Source organism: Salmo salar, chromosome 14 (genome assembly GCF_965601325.2).
Source record: "Salmo salar chromosome 14, fSalSal1, whole genome shotgun sequence".
NCBI classification, from domain to species: domain Eukaryota; kingdom Metazoa; phylum Chordata; class Actinopteri; order Salmoniformes; family Salmonidae; genus Salmo; species Salmo salar.
In genome coordinates, this window is record NC_138304.1 from 53,951,529 (window position 1) to 53,974,014 (window position 22,486).

Below are 22,486 nucleotides of genomic sequence, written 5' to 3' on the forward strand. Positions count from 1 at the left end.
CGCTACTCTCTCCTCTTCCATCCTATCATCTCTTCCCTCTGCTCAAACCTTCTCCAACCTATCTCCTGATTCTGCCTCCTCAACCCTCCTCTCCTCCTTTGATTTTCTCTGTCCCCTATCCTCCAGGCCGGCTCGGTCCTCCCCTCCTGCTCCGTGGCTCGACGACTCACTACGAGCTCACAGAACAGGGCTCCGGGCAGCCGAGCGGAAATGGAGGAAAACTCGCCTCCCTGCGGACCTGGCATCCTTTCACTCCCTCCTCTCTACATTTTCCTCTTCTGTCTCTGCTGCTAAAGCCACTTTCTACCACTCTAAACTCCAAGCATCTGCCTCTAACCCTAGGAAGCTCTTTGCTACCTTCTCCTCCCTCCTGAATCCTCCTCCCCCTCTCTGCGGATTACTTCGTCAACCATTTTGAAAAGAAGGTTGACGATATCCGATCCTCGTTTGCTAAGTCAAACGACACCGCTGGTCCTACTCACACTGCCCTACCCTGTGCTTTGACCACTTTCTCCCCTCTCTCTCCAGATGAAATCTCACGTCTTGTGACGGCCGGTCGCCCAACAACCTGCCCACTTGACCCTATCCCCTCCTCTCTTCTCCAGACCATTTCCGGAGACCTTCTCCCCTTCCTCACCTCGCTCATCAACTCATCCTTGACCGCTCTGGCAACGTCCCTTCCGTCTTCAAGAGAGCGAGAGTTGCACCCCTTCTGAAAAAACCTACACTCGATCCCTCCGATGTCAACAACTACAGACCAGTATCCCTTCTTTCTTTTCTCTCCAAGACTCTTGAACGTGCCGTCCTTGGCCAGCTCTCCTGCTATCTCTCTCTCAGAGTGACCTTCTTGATCCTAATCAGTCAGGTTTCAAGACTGGGCATTCAACTGAGACTGCTCTTCACTGTGTCACGGAGGCTCTCCGCACTGCTAAAGCTAACTCTCTCTCCTCTGCTCTCATCCTTCTAGACCTATCTGCTGCCTTTGATACTGTGAACCATCAGATCCTCCTCTCCACCCTCTCCGAGTTGGGCATCTCCGGCGCGGCCCACGCTTGGATTGCGTCCTACCTGACAGGTCGCTCCTACCAGGTGGCGTGGCGAGAATCTGTCTCCGCACCATGCGCTCTCACCACTGGTGTCCCCCAGGGCTCCCTCTCCTATTCTCGCTATACACCAAGTCACTGGGCTCCGTCATATCCTCACATGGTCTCTCCTATCATTGCTATGCAGACGACACACAATTAATCTTCTCCTTTCCCCCTTCTGATAACCAGGAGGCGAATCGCATCTCTGCATGTCTGTCAGACATATCAGTGTGGATGACGGATCACCAGGTCAAGCTGAACCTCGGCAAGACGGAGCTGCTCTTCCTCCCGGGGAAGGACTGCCCGTTCCATGATCTCGCCATCACGGTTGACAACTCCCTTGTGTCCTCCTCCCAGAGTGCTAAGAACCTTGGCGTGATCCTGGACAACACCCTGTCGTTCTCCACTAACATCAAGGCGGTGACCCTATCCTGTAGGTTAATGCTCCACAACATTCGCAGAGTTTGACCCTGCCTCACACAGGAAGCGGCGCAGGTCCTAATCCAGGCACTTGTCATCTCCCATCTGGATTACTGCAACTCGCTGTTGGCTGGGCTCCCTGCCTGTGCCATTAAACCCCTACAACTCATCCAGAACGCCGCAGCCCGTCTGGTGTTCAACCTTCCCAAGTTCTCTCACGTCACCCCGCTCCTCCACTGGCTTCCAGTTGAAGCTCGCATCCGCTACAAGACCATGGTGATTGCCTACGGAGCTGTGAAGGGAACGGCACCTCCATACCTTCAGGCTCTGATCAGGCCCTACACCCAAACAAGGGCACTGCGTTCATCCACCTCTGGCCTGCTCGCCTCCCTACCTCTGAGGAAGCACAGTTCCCGCTCAGCCCAGTCAAAACTGTTCGCTGCTCTGGCACCCCAATGGTGGAACAAGCTCCCTCACGACGCCAGGACAGCGGAGTCAATCACCACCTTCCGGAGACACCTGAAACCCCACCTCTTTAAGGAATACCTAGGATAGGATAAAGTAATCCTTCTACCCCCCCCCCCCCCTTAAAAGATTTAGATGCACTATTGTAAAGTGGTTGTTCCACTGGATATCATAAGGTGAATGCACCAATTTGTAAGTCGCTCTGGATAAGAGCGTCTGCTAAATGACGTAAATGTAAATGTAGACAGTCCAATACCGTGAGAGGTGGTAGGTTCCGTTTTGACCTCCGGGAGAGGCTCCTGTAGAGTGGTGGGCTTCCACACGGCCAGACAGGTTAACCTAGCTGTTGTATTCACCTTCCCCAGGAGGACCGGAGGCTCCAAGGACTGGAACACAACAGACAACCACTGGATCACATACACAGTATTAGTGCCATCGTGCTCAACTCTTGGAATCGTCACGGTTACTTAAGACTAGCGGCGACACAGACAACAATGAATATAGATGACGTCACTGATGAATAATACAATGACGTCGTCATTAGAGCAACGTTACTGTTCTTCAACCCTGGAAACCCCCTTTCTAGTCCTACCAGAGACGGTGTGTAAATGCTTGGTCTCGTCCAACAGAGACGGTGTGTAAATGCTTGGTCTAGTCCTACCAGAGACGGTGTATAAATGCTTGGTCTAGTCCTACCAGAGACGGTGTATAAATGCTTGGTCTCGTCCTACCAGAGACGGTGTATAAATGCTTGGTCTCGTCCTACCAGAGACGGTGTATAAATGCTTGGTCTCGTCCTACCAGAGACGGTGTGTAAATGCTTGGTCTCGTCCTACCAGAGACGGTGTGTAAATGCTTGGTCTAGTCCTACCAGAGACGGTGTGTAAATGCTTGGTCTAGTCCTACCAGAGACGGTGTGTAAATGCTTGGTCTAGTCCTACAGAGACGGTGTGTAAATGCTTGGTCTAGTCCTACCAGAGACGGTGTATAAATGCTTGGTCTAGTCCTACCAGAGACGGTGTATAAATGCTTGGTCTAGTCCTACCAGAGACGGTGTGTAAATGCTTGGTCTAGTCCTACCAGAGACGGTGTGTAAATGCTTGGTCTAGTCCTACCAGAGACGGTGTGTAAATGCTTGGTCTAGTCCTACCAGAGACGGTGTGTAAATGCTTGGTCTCGTTCTACCAGAGACGGTGTGTAAATGCTTGGTCTCGTCCTACCAGAGACGGTGTGTAAATGCTTGGTCTCGTCCAACAGAGACGGTGTGTAAAAGCTTGGTCTCGTCCTACCAGAGACGGTGTATAAATGCTTGGTCTAGTCCTACCAGAGACGGTGTATAAATGCTTGATCTCGTCCTACCAGAGACGGTGTATAAATGCTTGGTCTCGTCCTACCAGAGACGGTGTATAAATGCTTGGTCTCGTCCTACCAGAGACGGTGTATAAATGCTTGGTCTCGTCCTACCAGAGACGGTGTGTAAATGCTTGGTCTCGTCCTACCAGAGACGGTGTGTAAATGCTTGGTCTCGTCCTACCAGAGACGGTGTGTAAATGCTTGGTCTAGTCCTACAGAGACGGTGTATAAATGCTTGGTCTAGTCCTACCAGAGACGGTGTATAAATGCTTGGTCTAGTCCTACCAGAGACGGTGTATAAATGCTTGGTCTAGTCCTACCAGAGACGGTGTATAAATGCTTGGTCTAGTCCTACCAGAGACGGTGTATAAATGCTTGGTCTAGTCCTACAGAGATGGTGTGTAAATGCTTGGTCTTGTCATGCAGGGCTCTCGTGGAAGACCCCTTGGTCTCAATAGGACACCCCTGCCTAAATAAAATACAAATTCCACCTACAGGCCATTGAGGGCCACAGTGAACGAAAGCAGAGAACAGGTAGACAGGTGGTACATACCTCAAGGTTAAGTTTCCACATTTTGATGAAGCCATCGTTTGATGCCGTCACCAGAACACAGAAGTCATCCATGGTGAAACTGTCCACTGATTTCACCCTGCCAGGAGGTAAAGACAATATTCTTCACAACTTTTCACAAAAATGCCAAGAAAACATCCAAGAACTCTATTAAATCATACAATTAGTGTACATAAAATGATTACAGGAGGGAAGGAGCGAAACTATAGATATTAATTCTACATACCTGGTTTCATGAGCCTCAAACTCACAGAGCACCTTCTGAGTGTTGACGTCACACAGCCTGACTGTCTCGTCGTCCCCGGCTACGGCCAGGATGTAATTCTGATGAGACAAACAAACCAGTCACTCCATACAGAGGGATAATAAATTTAAAACAGCTACTTGCAAGTGGCTTCCCTTCTCAAATCTCATTCATCCATCCGTTTTCTTTACTGTTCTGCGTGTATGTGTGTTCTACTGTGCATTTACCTAGAGTGTAGTGTAGTGTGTATCAAATCAAGTGACCACCATTAACCTGCATCTTGACTGTCACAAATATAGCATGTGTATTAAGCATTACTCTTAATATTGCTCACCATTGTGTTGATAATCCTGAACTAAATGTAAAACTTTAGTGATGTTACATTATCCTTAACAAAAGCCCCAGAACCCCAGCCTTCTCGGTTAGAGCCCCAGAACCCCAGCCTTCTCGGTTAGAGCCCCAGAACCCCAGCCTTCTCTGTAAGAGCCCCAGAACCCCAGCCTTCTCTGTAAGAGCCCCAGAACCCCAGCCTTCTCTGTAAGAGCCCCAGAACCCCAGCCTTCTCTGTAAGAGCCCCAGAACCCCAGCCTTCTCGGTAAGACCCCCAGAACCCCAGCCTTCTCGGTTAGACCCCCAGAACCCCAGCCTTCTCGGTTAGACCCCCAGAACCCCAGCCTTCTCGGTTAGACCCCCAGAACCCCAGCCTTCTCGGTTAGACCCCCAGAACCCCAGCCTTCTCGGTTAGACCCCCAGAACCCCAGCCTTCTCGATAAGAGCCCAGAACCCCAGCCTTCTCGATAAGAGCCCAGAACCCCAGCCTTCTCGATAAGAGCCCAGAACCCCAGCCTTCTCGATAAGAGCCCAGAACCCCAGCCTTCTCGATAAGAGCCCAGAACCCCAGCCTTCTCGATAAGAGCCCAGAACCCCAGCCTTCTCGATAAGAGCCCAGAACCCCAGCCTTCTCGATAAGAGCCCAGAACCCCAGCCTTCTCGATAAGAGCCCAGAACCCCAGCCTTCTCGATAAGAGCCCAGAACCCCAGCCTTCTCGATAAGAGCCCAGAACCCCAGCCTTCTCGATAAGAGCCCAGAACCCCAGCCTTCTCGATAAGAGCCCAGAACCCCAGCCTTCTCGATAAGAGCCCAGAACCCCAGCCTTCTCGATAAGAGCCCAGAACCCCAGCCTTCTCGATAAGAGCCCAGAACCCCAGCCTTCTCGATAAGAGCCCAGAACCCCAGCCTTCTCGATAAGAGCCCAGAACCCCAGCCTTCTCGATAAGAGCCCAGAACCCCAGCCTTCTCGATAAGAGCCCAGAACCCCAGCCTTCTCGATAAGAGCCCAGAACCCCAGCCTTCTCGATAAGAGCCCAGAACCCCAGCCTTCTCGATAAGAGCCCAGAACCCCAGCCTTCTCGATAAGAGCCCAGAACCCCAGCCTTCTCGATAAGAGCCCAGAACCCCAGCCTTCTCGATAAGAGCCCAGAACCCCAGCCTTCTCGATAAGAGCCCAGAACCCCAGCCTTCTCGATAAGAGCCCAGAAGCCTAGCCTTCTCGATAAGAGCCCAGAACTCACAGTGAGGAACTTGATGGATGAAATCCTCTTGGGGTTGATGATGGTTGATGTCAGAGTCGCTGTTTCCAGGTTATAAACGTCCACCTTGTCGCTGACCACTACCACATACTTATCCCCCTCAGGAGACCACTTCACTATCACCGCATCTAGGAGAGAGAGAGTTAGAGATTTAAAAAAATAGCCATGATTATTTTACAAATACAAAAATGTGTCAAATACTGAAGCATGTGTAAAGGTCAGATGGAGCGATGTCTTACTCTGTTTTATGTTTTTGATGAAAGCCGATCTTCCATCGATTAGATTCCACGTCCTGCAACAACAAAACAAAAAACTGTCAACTTTAGTTCCTAGAGAATGTTCCAAAACACCTACAACAAGAACCAAAATGTCCTCAAAACAGAAAGCAAACCTGAGTGTCTTGTCTGTGCCGACAGTCAGGGCCAGTTTCCCTGAGGGATGGACGGACAGTGACGTAACTTGACCTCTTGAGGAGAAGAAATACAACATGTACGTTAGTGCTGGGGTGGAACAAAGATCTGCACCATTCCCTAAGCTTACCATGACCCTGGAGTTGGAGACCATAATGGATCAACGTGTAAATCCTGTTAGTCATTAGGTTTCCATCCAATTTTCATGCAATAGTGTCTGCATTATAAATACACTGAACTAGAATATAAACGCAACATGTAAAGTGTTGGTTCCATGTTTCATGATGAAATTAAATATCCCAGAAATGTTCCATAAGCACAAAAAGCTTATTTCTCTCAAATTTTATACACTTTTTTTTTTTTACATCCCTGTTAGTGAGCGTTTCCATCAGACTGACTTGGTGCACATAAAAAAAAAGCTCAGAAATAATTTTCATGTACCAACTAAAAAAACATGAGTTTAATATATTTCCATTGCATTTTCCACAAACAGTTTTGATAAATGGCAAACTTGGCCAATGTGGTTTTCACGCATGCTCTCTAGACAACAATTTGCTGATTAATTTGACACGGCACTGGTTAGGTTATATGATGAGATGGATAAGATTACCTGGCGGCTAAACACCGATCATCATGTCACTCGTGTACAAACAAAGACCCTCTATATTTACTGGAAAGGAGCATCAAGCCCATCGTCGTCGTTCACCGCCCTGTAGCCTCACACTGAGCCTCACGCTCTTCCAAGTCGCAGTGGGAGGACCACACACGACATACCACGGGCTGACTGCACATTTACCTCCACATGATGGTTATTCGATCAACAATTGCGCAAAAAAATATTTTTTCCACCGCAATTCTTCACATAATTAAATTGTACTGATACACAAAAAAAAAAGATCCCACCAACTCGAACAAACAAAATTGTCTGTCAACGTTTATCAAATTGGATTGACACTCCATGTTTCCAGCCTACCAGATGGGGTAAAAGCCTTTTATGCTCGCTTCGAGGCAAGCAACACTGAAGCATATATGAGAGCACCAGCTGTTCCGGACGACTGTGTGATCACGCTCTCCGTAGCTTTTAAACAGATCAGCTTTCACAAGGCCGCGGGACAGGACGGATTACCAGAACGTTACTCAGAGCATACGCGGACCAACTGGCAAGTGTCTTCACTGACATTTTCAACCTCTCCCTGACTGAGTCTGTAATACCTATGTTTCAAGCAGACCACCACAGTCCCTTTGCCCAAGAAAGCTAAAGTAACCTGCCTAAATGACTACCGCCCCGTAGCACTCACATCAGTAGCCATGAAGTGCTTTGAAAGGCTGGTCATGGCTCACATCAACACCACCATCATCCCGGAAACCCTAGACACATTCCAATTCACATACCGCCCCAACGCATCCAAAGATGACGCAATCGCAAACCACACTGCCCTTTCGCACCTGGAAAAAAGGAACACCTACGTGAGAATGCTGTTCATTGACTACAGCTCCGCGTTCAACACCATAGTGCACATAAAGCTCATCGCTAAGCTAAGGACACTGGGACTAAACACCTCCTGCAACTCTACTTCCCGACGGGCCATCCTGGGTGGTAAGGGTAGGCAACAACATCTGCCACGCTGATCCTCAACACAGGGGCTCCTCAGGGGTGCGTGCATAGTCCCCTCCTGTACTCTGTTCACCCACGACTGCACGGCCAGGCACAGCTCCAACACCATCATTAAGTTTGTCGACGACACAACGGTGGGTAGGCCTGATCACCGACAACGATGAGACGTCCTATAGGGAGGAGGTCAGAGACCAGGCAGTGTGGTGCCAGGACAACAACCTCCCCCTCAACCTGATCAAAACAAAGGAGATGATTGTGGACTACAGGAAAAGGAGGGCCGAGCACGCCCCCATTCTCATCGATGGAGCTGTAGTGGAGCGGGTCGAGAGTTTCGAGTTCCTTGATGTCCACATCACCAACAAACTATCATGGTCATAACACACCAAGAAAGTCGTGAAGAGGCCATGACAACACCTTTTCCCCCTAAGGAGGCTGAAAAGATTTGGCATGGGTCCCCAGATGTTCAAAAAGTTCTAGAGCTGCACCATCGAGAGCATCCTGACCGGTTGCATCACCGCCTGGTATGGCAACTGCTCGGCATCTGACCATAAGGCGTTACAGAGGGTAGTGCGTAAGGCCCAGTACGTCGCTGGGGCTAAGCTGCCTAACATCCAGGACCTATATACCAGGCGGTGTCAGACTCCAGTCACCCAAGTCAGAGACTGTTCCCTCTGCTACCGCTAAGGCAAACTGTACCGGAGCGTCAAGTCTAGGTCCAAAAGGCTCCTTAACAGCTTCTACCCCCAAGCCATAAGACTGCTAAATAATTAATCAAATGGCCAGCGGACTATTTGCATTGACAATTCCCCCCTTTGTTTTTACACTTCTGCTATTTATTATCTATGCAGTCATTTTAGCCCTACCTACATGTACAAATTACCTCAACTAACCTGTACACCTGCACATAGCCTCGTTATTTTATTGTGTTACTTTTGTTTATTTAATAACCAAGTGCACTGTTGGTTAAGGGCTTGTCTACACAGACCTGTTGTATTCGGCCCATATGACAAATAAAATATCATTTGACTTCTGATTATTATTTATTTTATATGTCATGACTTTACGCACATTAAAAAATAAGTGGATGGAAACGTGCTTAGTTTGACAATATATTGTGAATCATGTGTCTGTCAGTGGGGCTGCAAAATTCCTGTAACTTTCCCAAAATTCAGAGGTTTTCCAGAAATCCCGGTTGGAAGATTCCAGGATTCAGAAGGGAATGAGCAGACATCCGGAATCTTCCAGCCAGGATTTCTGGAAAACCCTAAGCACTTTTGGAAGTTACCAGAATGTTGCAACCCTAATCTTTATTGACAGAGTGACAACTTACTTGTGTGCTCTGATGGACTTAAGACACTCCCAGTTCCTGGTGCTCCAAACACACAGCAGCCCGTCCTGTCCTCCACTCAGCAGGTGGGAGGTGCCATAGAACTCCAGACATGAAATGGTACCTGAACAACGATCAAAACAATGAAACGTGGCGGTCAGGGGTACTAAATTCCTCTTACAGCAGCCACAACAACTTAGGGTGACAATATTTCAACCGATATTAGTAGCTTACCATGCCTAAAGACCATGGGCCACACAATAATGTTGTTGACCATGTCAGTGACTTAATCATGTCGAAGGAATAGACAGTTAAAACGTAGCCATTGCAGTCATAAATGAATTGTGGATGAAATTAGTGAGTTATCTTCAAGATTGTCAGATTGGGACCCGATTGTTGCTGTAGCATGTGAGATTCTGCAGCTCTCAAAACCTAAACATCAGTAGACTGATTTCCAAAAAGTGGTTTTCCAGAACTTACCGTCACGATGCAGCAACATTTTTCTATGCTCTTTCCCTTACAAAAATGTTTTTCCCCTATTGGAGTAAATGGTTTCCATTGCTAAACGTTTTGATACAGTGTTCGACTAATGAATACACCCGACGCAGCAGAGCTCCATGTTCTATCCCTCTTCTTCGTGTCATATCTCTTACCGTTGTGATGCAGCAGAGCTCCATGTTCAACCCTCTTCTTCATGTCATGTCTCTTACCGTCGTGATGCAGCAGAGCTCCATGTTCAACCCTCTTCTTCATGTCGTAGATCTGGATGGTCTCGTCTCTGCTTCCTGTAGCGATATACCTCTCGCTGGTGGCCACCGCGGACACTGAGGCAGTGTGGGCATGGTGGGTGAAGTCTGCTGTGGCTGTCCACTCCTGCAGATAGACAACACAGCATGAGACCTGCTTCCAAACATCTGTCAATGAGGTTTGATCAATAGAGGCAATGAAGGTAATTATATTAGCAGTTTAGCGATGGTAGCTAACGACTTTATCAAAGGGGCAATAGAGTGATGAAGAACATTACCATCAGATGACAGTGAGTTTGGGTTAAGCTGAAGAACTGTTTGAAGATCAACACTCCCCCAATGTTACTGGAAGAGTCATGAGACTTGTAACGTTACAACTCAACACCATCCTAGCTAGCTAACAGGGTGAGGTAGGTTACAGCCACACCAACACCATCCTAGCTAGCTAGCAGAGTGGGGTAGGTTACAGCTACACCATCCTAGCTAGCTAGCAGGGTGAGGTAGGTTACAGCCAACACCATCCTAGCTAGCTAGCAGGGTAGGGTAGGTTACAGCCAACACCATCCTAGCTAGCAGAGTGAGGTAGGTTACAGTCACACCAACACCATCCTAGCTAGCTAGCAGGGTAGGGTAGGTTACAGCCAACACCATCCTAGCTATCTAGCAGGGTGAGGTAGGTTACATCCACACCAACACCATCCTAGCTAGCTAGCAGGGTAGGGTAGGTTACAGCCAACACCATCCTAGTTAGCTAGCAGGGTGAGGTAGGTTACAGCCACACCAACACCATCCGCACGAATTAGACTATAAAATAAATGAAATAATAAATAAAAAGCCCCAGTCTTATTTAATTCGACTGTTTTGTGACCGTATGGAGCACAACACCGCCAGGGATGTTAAAAGGGAGGACCTCCCTCCAACTTTCACTCCACTGGTCGCAAAAACAATGATTGACTGGCAGCTTAAACTTCTTAAAATTCAACCATTATTGGGTTAAAAAATACACATGTACATTAGTTAAAAACAGACATCCACAATCCGTAAGGTGCAAATAATTAAGAGTAAGCAGCAGTTTGAGTCACATGAATTATCTCTGTAGATATCAATAATAAGTGATATCCGTTTCGCCTGTAGGCAACACCACTGCGGGTCGACATTACCAACCAAACTGTACTCAAACTGGATAATCCTTGTTAACCAGACAGCATTACATTTGACATTTTAGTCATTTAGCAGACGCTCTTATCCAGAACGACTTACATTTCATGCATTTTTTGTACTGGCCCCCCGTGGGAATCGAACCCACAACCCTGGCGTTGCACACACCATGCTCTCACACCATGCTCTACCAACTGAGCCATTGGCAGTCGCACCATTGGAAGACATGGACTTTAGCCTCCTGCTCTTTCCCCCCTGAGATCCATTAAACACATTTGGAGTCATCATAGTGACTTATGGTCAGACTCGCTCAGGTGGAACAAACTATAAAACGTGTGCCCCTTTTTCCAATACTTATGAATGTCCTTGAGAAAACCTTTTTTTTAAGTTGTCAAAATAATTGTTTTCGCGAACATTCTTCATTTCAAATAAATCCTAGAAGTATTCGTTTACTTGTTCAAAAGTATTTGTAATCGTATTACAATTATGTTTTGCTGATAATGTAACGGATTAGCTCGTTTCGTTGTCATCCGTTACATTACTCCCCGACTCTACTAACAAACTTTAATCGGTAACGCAAAAGTAAACAGTTTAGTTTGTCATATATACACACAGGAGAATCAGGTATAAAAATAAAAAATCTGAGAAACTAAAACAACATACCTGTTCACCCGTAGACAACCGGTAACCAAAGGCGATCTGCTCGTAACTACCAGCAATGAGTTTTATTACGGGCCCCATGCTGTCCTGACGAGAAGGCTACAGTAGTTAGCTAGCTAACAAACAACCTTTCTCACGTGTTTCTGTTGAGATTATTCCAACTCTTGTCACCGGAGACAATAAAACCAGTATAGGGTAACTGTTAAAACTTACGAGTAAAACATGAGCTAACAGTAATAGTATTTTTAAACGAGCTAGAAAATATGATTTCGTGCATGAAAACACATGTCCCCCCTCCAGAGTGACAGTACGCGCATGCGTGAGGGGTAATATTCACTTCCGAGTTCGACATTCTGGGATTTCAAAATATAAGTCCAAATCATGTTGGGTGCGTCTCTTCTCGGTGATGTTTTATGCTGTCATGCAGTCAGTCATAATTTCGTTTACCTAAAAGTCAATCAGGCCTAAAGTTTGCCTAAAGTAAATCAGTCCTATAATATATCAGGCCAACAGGAAATCATGCCTATAGTATATTGTGTCTATAATGAAATAATACAATAAATAGAATGAAAGATAATGAAGTGAATTTAATAAGAATTTTATTTTACCTTTATTTAACCAGGTAGGCTAGTTGAGAAAAAGTTCTCATTTACAACTGCGACCTGGCCAAGAATAAAGCAAAGCAGTTCGACACACAACAACACAGAGTTACACATGGGATAAACAAACATACAGTCAATAATATAGTAGAAAAAAATAAGAAAGTCTAAATACATAATGTGCAAATGGCGTGAGGAGGTAAGGCAATAAATAGGCCATAGTAGCGGAGTAATTACAATTTATACACACTTCTGACTCAGAAATCATGTGCAATCTCATGACTGCAATTGACCGCAAAACAGCAGGATTTTGTTAATGAAGAAAATAATACAATTGCTTAATTCAGCTGTGGTGAAACGGGCTTAAAGTCGAAAGAAGCTACTTTTCCTGTGAGTCATCTCACGGTCCTTGCTATTGTGGATCCTTGGGACATCCCTACCCCGCAGTGAAGAAGGGCTGGTATTATGGACGGGCCTTAGGGGGCCTTGTCCTCCCTACCATACCTCGTTGCCTGTCCAAATAAAATATTGAAAATAACCAGGTTTCTATCCAACCTTTTTATGCGAGTAAAGTACGTGGGATAATACATGTCATGACAGACCTGATGGTAAACAGAAAATTTGCGGGTAAACTTTATAAATGTCGATAAAACCAAATACGATAGACAAGCTGGGTTATTTTTGTGTCGGTAAAATGAATTATATGATATCCAACTCTTAACGAATTGGAAAGGAAAGTTTGCACTGTTCAGGTGCTGGCTTCCACTAAACTAAATTGATGTTTTGCCAAAATTATATGATTAAATAATAATTCTAAATATTTAACCAGAGATTAGCTTCTTTTTAAGAACATAGGTGTGTTTGCTTCATATCACAACGGCCTATGCCTATATTGGATAGCCACCAATTTGGGCGACGTGTAGCAATAGGCCAAGCTGATTATTTAACTAGGCAAGTCCGTTAAGAAACAAATTCTTATTTTCAATGATGGCCTACCAGGGAACAGTGGGTTAACTGCCTTGTTCAGGGGCAGAATGACAGATTTGTATCTTGTCAGCTCGAGGATTCAAACTTGCAACCTTTCAGTTACTAGTCCAACGCTCTAACCACTAGGCTACGCTGCCATCCTATTGAGCTGTGGCTGTCATTGAAAGCATCTAAAATATGTGTTCATTAAGTTTGGTGCCCTAATGACATCATATAAAAGATAATACGACAAGATACAAGACACAATAACAAGGACATTACATAGAACATCATATAAACAAGTTATTCAAGTCAATCAATCAAAACAATTGCACAACTAGGTGAACTCACTTATCATAAGGGTTTTAAACTGCCCCAATGGGACCAGGGAATCCAAAAATGTGGAGTATTAAAACTAAAAACACATTTTCCTACAGTACCAGTCAAACGTTTGGACACACCTGCTCATTCAAGGGTTTTTCTTAATTTTTTCTACTATTTTCAGTGAAAACTTCAAAACTATGAAATAGCACATATGGAATCATGTAGTGTTAAAAAAAAAAAGTGTTAAACAAATCAAAATATGTTTTAGATTTGAGATTCTTCAAAGTAGCCACCCTTTGCCTTGATGACAGCGTTGTACACTCTTGGCATTCTCTCAACCAGCTTCATGAGGTAGTCACCTGGAATGCATTTCAATTAACAGGTGTGACTTGTTAATTTGTGGAATTTCTTTCCTTCTTAATGCGTTTGAGCCAATCAGTTGTGTTGTGACAAGGTAGGGGTGGTATACAGAAGATAGCCCTATTTGGTAAAAGACCAAGTCCATATTATGGCAAGAACCGCTCAAATGATCAAAGAGAAACGACAGTCCATCATTACTTTAACACATGATAGCCAGTCAATGCAGAAAATGTCAAGAACTTTTAAAGTTTCTTCAAGTGCAGTTGTGAAAACCATCAAGCACTATGATGAAACTGGCTCTCATGAGGACCGCCACAGGAAAGGAAGACCCAGAGTTACCTCTGCTGCAGAGGATACGTTCATTAGAGTTACCAGCCTCAGAAATTGCAGCCCAAATAAATGCTTCAGAGTTCAAGTAACAGACTCATCTCAACATCAACATGTTCAGAGGAGACTGTGAAATAAGGCCTTCATGGTCGAATTGCTGGAAAGAAACCACTACTAAAGAATACCAATAATAAGAAGAGACTTGCTTGGGCCAAGAAACACAAGCAATGGACATTAGACCGGTGGAAATCTGTCCTTTGATCTGATGAGTCCAAATTAGCAATTTTTGGTTCCAACCGCCGTGTCTTTGTGAGACGCAGAGTAGGTGAATGGATGATCTCTACATGTGTGGTTCCCACAATGAAACATGGAGGAGGAGGTGTGATAGTGTGGGGGTGCTTTGCTGGTGACACTGTCTGTGATTTATTTAGAATTCAAGGCACACTTAACCAGCATGGCTACCACAGAATTCTGCAGCGATACGCCATCCCATCTGGTTTGCGCTTAGCAGTAATCTTAGTAGTAATAGTAGGGGTAGTGGTGGAAGTAGTGGTAGTAGAAGTAGTGGTAGTAGAAGTGGTAGTGGTAGTAGAAGTGGTAGTAGAAGTGGTAGTGGTAGTAGAAGTGGTAGTAGAAGTGGTAGTGGTAGTAGAAGTGGTAGTGGAAGTAGTGGTAGTAGAAGTGGTAGTGGAAGTAGTGGTAGTAGAAGTAGAAGTAGTAGTAGTAGTGGTAGTAGTAGAAGTAGTGGTAGTAGAAGTGGAAGTAGTGGTAGTAGAAGTGGAAGTAGTGGTAGTAGAAGTGGAAGTAGTGGTAGTAGAAGTGGAAGTAGTGGTAGTAGAAGTGGAAGTAGTGGTAGTAGAAGTGGAAGTAGTGGTAGTAGAAGTGGAAGTAGTGGTAGTAGAAGTGGAAGTAGTGGTAGTGTTAGTAGTGGAAGTAGTGGTAGTGTTAGTAGTGTTAGTAGTGGTAGTGTTAGTAGTGGTAGTGTTAGTAGTAGTAGTGTTAGTAGTAGTGGTGTTAGTAGTAGTGGTGTTAGTAGTAGTGGTGTTAGTAGTAGTGGTGTTAGTAGTAGTGGTGTTAGTAGTAGTGGTGTTAGTAGTAGTGGTGTTAGTAGTAGTGGTGTTAGTAGTAGTGGTGTTAGTAGTAGTGGTGTTAGTAGTAGTGGTGTTAGTAGTAGTGGTGGTAGTAGTAGTGGTGGTAGTGGTGTTAGTAGTAGTGGTGTTAGTAGTAGTGGTGTTAGTAGTAGTGGTGGTAGTGGTGTTAGTAGTAGTGGTGGTGGTGGTGGTGTTAGTAGTGGTGGTGGTAGTGGTGGTAGTGGTGGTAGTGGTGGTAGTGGTGGTAGTGGTGGTAGTGGTGGTAGTGGTGGTAGTGGTGGTAGTGGTGGTAGTGGTGGTAGTGGTGTTAGTAGTGGTAGTGGTGTTAGTAGTGGTAGTGGTGTTAGTAGTGGTAGTGGTGTTAGTAGTGGTAGTGGTGTTAGTAGTGGTAGTGGTGTTAGTAGTGGTAGTGGTGTTAGTAGTGGTAGTGGTGTTAGTAGTGGTAGTGGTGTTAGTAGTGGTAGTGGTGTTAGTAGTGGTAGTGGTGTTAGTAGTGGTAGTGGTGTTAGTAGTGGTAGTGGTGTTAGTAGTGGTAGTGGTGTTAGTAGTGGTAGTGGTGTTAGTAGTGGTAGTGGTGTTAGTAGTGGTAGTGGTGTTAGTAGTGGTAGTGGTGTTAGTAGTGGTAGTGGTGTTAGTAGTGGTAGTGGTGTTAGTAGTGGTAGTGGTGTTAGTAGTGGTAGTGGTAGTGGTAGTGGTAGTGGTAGTAGTAGTGGTAGTGGTGGTAGTAGTGGTAGTAGTGACAGTGGTGGTAGTGGTAGTGGTAGTAGTAGTGGTAGTAGTAGTAGTAGTGGTAGTGGTGGTAGTAGTGGTAGTAGTGACAGTGGTGGTAGTGGTAGTGGTGGTAGTAGTAGTGGTAGTAGCAGTAGTGGTAGTGGTGGTAGTAGTAGTGGTGGTAGTAGTGGTGGTAGTAGTAGTGGTGGTAGTGGTGGTGGTGGTAGTGGTGGTGGTAGTGGTGGTAGTGGTGGTGGTGGTAGTGGTGGTGGTAGTGGTGGTAGTAGTAGTAGTGGTAGTGGTAGTAGTGGAGGTACTGGTGATAGTAGTAGCAGTGGTGATAGTAGTAGCAGTGGTGATAGTAGTAGCAGTGGTGATAGTAGTAGCAGTGGTGATAGTAGTAGCAGTGGTGATAGTAGTAGCAGTGGTGATAGTAGTAGCAGTGGTGATAGTAGTAGCAGTGGTGGTAGTAGTAGCAGTGGTGGTAGTAGTAGCGGTGGTTGTAGTAGTGGTGGCGGTAGTAGTGGTGGCGGTAGTAGTGGTGGCGGTAGTAGTGGTGGCGGTAGTAGTGGTGGTGGTGGTAGCAGTAGTAGTAGTAGTAGTGGTGGTGGTAGTAGTGGTAGTAGAGGTGGTAGTAGTGGTAGTAGAGGTGGTAGTAGTAGTAGTGGTAGTGGTAGTAGTGGTGGTAGTAGTAGTAGTGGTGGTAATAGTGGTAGTAGTAGTAGTGGTGGTAATAGTGGTAGTAGTAGTAGTAGTAGTAGTAGTAGTAGTAGAAGTAGTGGTGGTAGTAGAAGTAGTGGTGGTAGTAGAAGTAGTGGTGGTAGTAGTAGTGGTGGTGGTAGTAGAAGTGGTGGTAGTAGAAGTGGTGGTAGTAGAAGTGGTAGAAGTAGTGGTGGTGGTGGTGGTAGTAGTAGTGGTGGTGGTAGTAGAAGTAGTGGTGGTGGTGGTAGTAGTGGTGGTGGTGGAAGTAGTATTGTGTGGTAGTAGTAGTAGTAGTGGGTGTGGTAGTAGTAGTGGTGGTGGTAGTAGTAGTGGGTGTGGTAGTAGTAGTAGTAGTAGTAGTAGTAGTGGTGGTGGTAGTAGTGGTAGTAGTAGTAGTGGTAGTAGTAGTAGTAGTGGTGGTAGTAGTAGTAGTAGTAGTAGTGGTAGTAGTAGTAGTAGTGGTAGTAGTAGTGGTGGTAGTTGTAGTGGTGGTGGTAGTTGTAGTGGTGGTGGTAGTTGTAGTGGTAGTTAGCATCGGGCTTAAACTGTCAAACTATCAATCAAATATTGTGATTGATGAGGGGGTGGTACTTCGAACCTAGTATTTGAATTTCACACCCACTGTTCTGAGTGGCCGGGGCATTAACACATGTTGTATATAAATATCCCACCCACTGTTCTGAGTGGCCGGGGCATTACCACATGTTGTATGTAAATTTCACACCCACTGTTCTGAGTACAGTATTGTGGATGGGAGGAGGGGGTCCTAGTGTCTGTTTGCAGTCAGACATGTTGTGAAAGGTGTTGGTTGGAGTGAAAGAGAATATTGTGTTGCTCAAGGGGCTATTATTGTATTGGGGCCTATGGTGACACGGTGGGGGTTGACGTGATGAGTTAGTTAGGATGGGAGTTCCATGTCTGGGCAGAACGCCTATACTCCATGGTCCAATTTCATTAACCAGTGAGAATGTTTAAAGTTGTGATGGGCTAGTCAGTAGGGGTAGAGGGTGGGGTTGTGTGTATTGGTGGGGAGGGGCTGGTGATGTGGGTCTGGACACTTAAAAAAACAAAAAAATGCAAATCTGGTGATTTATGAGTGGGCGGGACTTCACACCAGGATGTACATATCACGCCAACTGTTCTGAGTGGCTTAGAATTCAAAACAACACATACCGGTTTTTCACATTCCACCGTGGTGATACTCAGGGTCTGACTGAAACTAGGTATACCCAGTCGGTCAAGCATCCGCTATGGAGGTTAAAGGTCGATGCACCTGAGAAATCTATCAACAGGTCTGGTCTACCCAGTACCACCAAGCGGGTCAACAGGTCTGGTCTACCCAGTACCACCAAGCGGGTCAACAGGTCTGGTCTACCCAGTACCACCAAGCTGGATCAGACCAAATGAAGAAGACATGAAGTTTGCCACGAGTTCTTCTGCCATATCCAGACATGTTGGGGCACGAGTGGATAGTTTCAGACAGCTTAGTCTGTGGTTATTTAAACTGACCCTGGAGACATGTGTGAGGGCTTGTTGTATAATCCTGTCTATTGGGCTATATGGAAAAACAAAACACCTTTTTTGATCAAGTAGAGTCCTTGGTCCATTATGGGACAACGATGTGTTACGTCCTTGGACAGTGGATCAGGACATTTGAGGAGGCTAAGGACTATTGTGACTTTTGATCAAGTTTGTAGGTGGAGAGGATGGGGGGGTTTGGTTTGGCATGTTGAAACATGTTTGGTGTTTAGGGTAGGGTTTTGGTTGGTGGCCTGTTGCAACTGTTTTTGAAAGGAGTGTATTTTGGGGGGGGGGGGGGGGGGGGGGTTGAAATCCAACATTGTAATTAAACTGTTTGAGGGTAGACTTATGCCTCCTTGAGCATTCACACCTGGCCCAGTGGGGAATCAACAAGCAGTTCCCTGAGCAGTCACACCTGACCCAGTGGGGAATCAACAAGCAGTTCCCTGAGCATTCACACCTGGTCCAGTGGGGAATCAACAAGCAGTTCCCTGAGCATTCACACCTGGTCCAGTGGGGAATCAACAAGCAGTTCCCTGAGCATTCACACCTGGCCCAGTGGGGAATCAACAAGCAGTTCCCAGAGCAATGACAACTGGCCCAGTGGGGAATCAACAAGCAGTTCCCAGAGCATTAACACCTGGCCCAGTGGGGAATCAACAAGCAGTTCCCAGAGCATTCTTACCTGGCCCAGTGGAGAATCAACAAGCAGTTCCCTGAGCATTTCTACCTGGCCCATTGGGGAATCAACAAGCAGTTCCCAGAGCATTCACACCTGGCCCAGTGGGGAATCAACAAGCAGTTCCCTGAGCATTCACTTCTGGCCCAGTGGGGAATCAACAAGCAGTTCCCTGAGCATTCACACCTGGCCCAGTGGGGAATCAACAAGCAGTTCCCAGAGCATTCTCATCTGGCCCAGTGGGGAATCGACAAGCAGTTGTGTGGACTTCAGAGCGTTGACGTTACCGTTTTTTTTTTAAATCACTTACATTTTCACAACTGTAAGCACATCAATCAAATAATGTTTTAAAACTCTAAGCACATTTTCAATTGACTGAGTACATCAAACCGAGTGATCAAAAACACTGACACTGTATATGACATGAATTCTATATGGAATTGCATATTTGGACAGTAGTTCACCCCCAGAAGCCTTTGGAAGGGTTAAACATGTATCAGTATTGTTTCGCTGTCACTCTAAGACAGCCCCTCTCTAGTCCCTTTGTAAATGGAGGAACGGTGTGTCTGGACTGGTAGCTGTAACCTGGTTACACTTACATTTTAGTCATTTAGCAGACACTCTTATCCAGAGCAACTCACAGTAGTGAATGCATACATTTTTTTTTTTTTTTTTCATACTGGTCCTCTGTGGGAATTGAACCCACAACCCTGGCATTGCACACACCATGCTCTACCAACTGAGCCACACGGGTTAGAGTACTATGAACACAGATATAATTATACAATTACATTTCTAAGCTCAAGAAGGCTCTCACACACACACAACCCCCCCCCCCAGAATGTATTACCCCTTCATCTTTGATGTTACAGACCAACAATAGTAGCCTGCCTCTGACTTTATCAGAAACTTGCCCATACTGGTATATAAATTCCATATAATACCAACCAACCTCTTGCCACGTCCGGACCAGTAATAGGGGTTATTTGTTATTGTGGTTTGGTCAGGACGTGGCAGGGGGTGTTTGTTTCATGTGGTTTAGGGTGTGTTTTGTGTATGTGTTTAGGTAGAGGGGGTATTTGATTTATTAGTCCGGGGTTTGTTAGTCATTGTTCTATGTTAGAACATAGTATATTTCTATGTTTCTATCTAGTCTTTTGTATTTCTATGTTTAGTTAATTGGGGTTGGACCTGCAATTGGAGGCAGCTGGTTATTGTTGCCTCTGATTGAGGGTCCTATAATTAGGAGTTTGTTTTTCATGGGTTTTTGTGGGAGATTGTGCTTGTTTAGCTGTGTGCCTGACAAGACTGTCCAGTTTGTTTTTGTTTGTGTTTTCCTTCTTCACCTAATAAAAAAGAAGATGAGTATATATTTTCCCACTGCGTCTTGGTCTTTACCCTGTGACACCTCTTGACCTTGGGGTGGTTTATATATTTAATGTATTATTACTGCCGTTGTAGCATGTTAACATATTTAAGATGACACCATGTAATTATTGCTACCATTTATCATGATTGTATGTTACCAGGGTAGAACACGGGTTAAAATAATGGTATTGCCGTAATCCATATCTACCATGGTATTATTTAGGTGTGTGGCAGTACCATCATACTTCAAGGCTAAAACTATGGTACATTTCCATGAGTCGGACAATACCACGGTATAAGGTAAAGTACAATGGTACGTTTTTTGTAAGAGTCAAAAGTTGGATTCCTATCGGCCTAATGGAAGACTAAACTACAGTACCCAGTCAAACGTTGACAAACCTACTCATTCAAGGGTTCCTTTATTTTTTTCTAGTTTCCACATTATAGAAGAATAGTGAAGACATCAAAACTATGAAATAACACCTGAAATCATGTAGTAACCCCAAAAAAAGTGTTAAATCTAATTATATTTTCTTCAAAGCTACCCTTTGCCTTGATGGCAGCTTTGCACATTCTTGGCATTCTCTCAACCAGCTTCACCTGGAATGCTTTTCCAACAGTCTTGGAGTTCCCACATATGCTTACTTGTTGGCTGCTTTCCTTCACTTAAGGTTGGGTGATTGTGGAGGCCAGGTCATCTGATGCAGCACTCCATCACTCTCCTTCTTGGTCAAATAGCCCTTACACAGCCTGGAGGTGTTTGGTCATTGTCCTGTTGAAAAACAAAAGATAGTCAAATGATAGTGGGTGTGATATTTACATACAACATGTGGTAATGCCCCAGCCACTCAGAACAGTGGGTGTGACATTTACATCCTGGTGTGAAATTCAAATCCTAGGCAGAAGTCTCACCCCTTCATCAATCACAATATTTGATTGATAGTAGTAGTCGGGCTTAAACCACCACTGCTACTACTGCTTCTATCATCACTAGTAGTCTTCATATCCTCACGTGGTCTCTCCTATCATTGCTATGCGGATGACAAGTATTTTTCACTCTCTAATCTCCCATTTCTGCGTGCCTGGCAAATATCTCAGGTTGGATGTCGGCCCACCACCTCAACGAAACGGAGGTTCTCTTCCTCCCGGAGAAGGCCTGTCCGCGCAAAGACCTCTGCATCACGGTTGACAACTCCACAGTGTCGCCCTCCCAGAGTGCAAAGAACCTTGGCGTGACCCTGGACAACACCCTGTCATTCTCTGAAAACATCCAAATAGTGACCCGCTCCTGCAGGTTCACGCTCTACAACATCCGTAGAGTACGACCCTACCTCACACAGGAAACAGCGCAGGTCCTAATCCAGGAACTTATCCTCTCTGTCTGGACTACTGCAACTCTCTGTTGGCCTGCAACTTATCCAGAACGCAGCAGCCCGCCTGGTGTTCAACCTTCCCAAGTACTCTGTCACCCCGCTCGTCCGTACACTCCACTGACCTCCAGTCGAAACACGCATCCACTACAAGACCATTATTACGTTCTCCCCTCGGGTGTAGCTCGTCTGAGGAGGAGACGTAAATGCCTGGGCCTAAACACACCAGGTAATACAGATGAAAAGGGAAGAAATGTGGGGTGCAATGAGCGATAAATAAATCAGACCACAACCAGAACTCAATTTTAACCCTCAGGGGATGTTTAGTGAATTAGTTAAATAAACAATAACACACCCATAAATAATTAATAAGAAACAAAACAACCACAACAAGGGAAGGTAAGAGAAGGGAAATGTTTGGGTTCGGGGTCCAAGTAATGAAAATAAACAAAAGGTCCCTCCTCTTCTACACACCTAATCCTTCCTAACACACTCTAAACCCTAACCCACTGTCCTACCTGGTTCCAAGAAAAATACAAGGGTGACACCCGCCCGGCTAACCTAGTGTATAAAACAATGGGTTATCTACGTGAGAATGTACACCCATGGGCAGATCTACCTTTTCCCCTTCTCCAGGACCTAGGTAGGGTGGAGCGCCTCAGGAGGACAGGCTGAAACACAAGGAAATTAACACAAATAATCAAACAAAAAACAAGTGTCCTCTCTCTCTCCCCCTCCTCTCTTCTCTTCTCACACGGCAAACAGATATCCTCTCTGTAATCAGCTACAGCCACGCCCACCATCGTTAGCCGCAACTCGGTACA

General features: G+C 45.6%; 1 protein-coding gene across 4 annotated transcripts in view; it reads right to left on the minus strand.

The window, feature by feature from the left end:
* The window catches only part of pak1ip1 (PAK1 interacting protein 1), a 36,044-nt gene extending 13,558 nt beyond the window's left edge, over positions 1-22,486 (minus strand). For 2 of the 4 annotated variants that reach the window (XM_082960653.1, XM_082960651.1), the window contains exons 1-9: positions 11,648-11,969; positions 9,791-9,953; positions 9,084-9,204; positions 6,120-6,194; positions 5,968-6,020; positions 5,711-5,856; positions 4,121-4,218; positions 3,877-3,973; positions 2,227-2,377 (exon numbers count right to left, since the gene is read on the minus strand). In XM_082960653.1, coding sequence (XP_082816779.1) covers positions 2,227-2,377; positions 3,877-3,973; positions 4,121-4,218; positions 5,711-5,856; positions 5,968-6,020; positions 6,120-6,194; positions 9,084-9,204; positions 9,791-9,953; positions 11,648-11,725 — 982 coding nt within the window. In that variant the 5' untranslated portion in view covers positions 11,726-11,969. Of the gene's footprint in view, positions 1-2,226; positions 2,378-3,876; positions 3,974-4,120; positions 4,219-5,710; positions 5,857-5,967; positions 6,021-6,119; positions 6,195-9,083; positions 9,205-9,790; positions 9,954-11,647; positions 11,970-20,937; positions 21,065-22,281 lie in introns of those variants that run through there. The other 2 variants (XM_082960654.1, NM_001146507.2) reach the window with 2 other exon arrangements.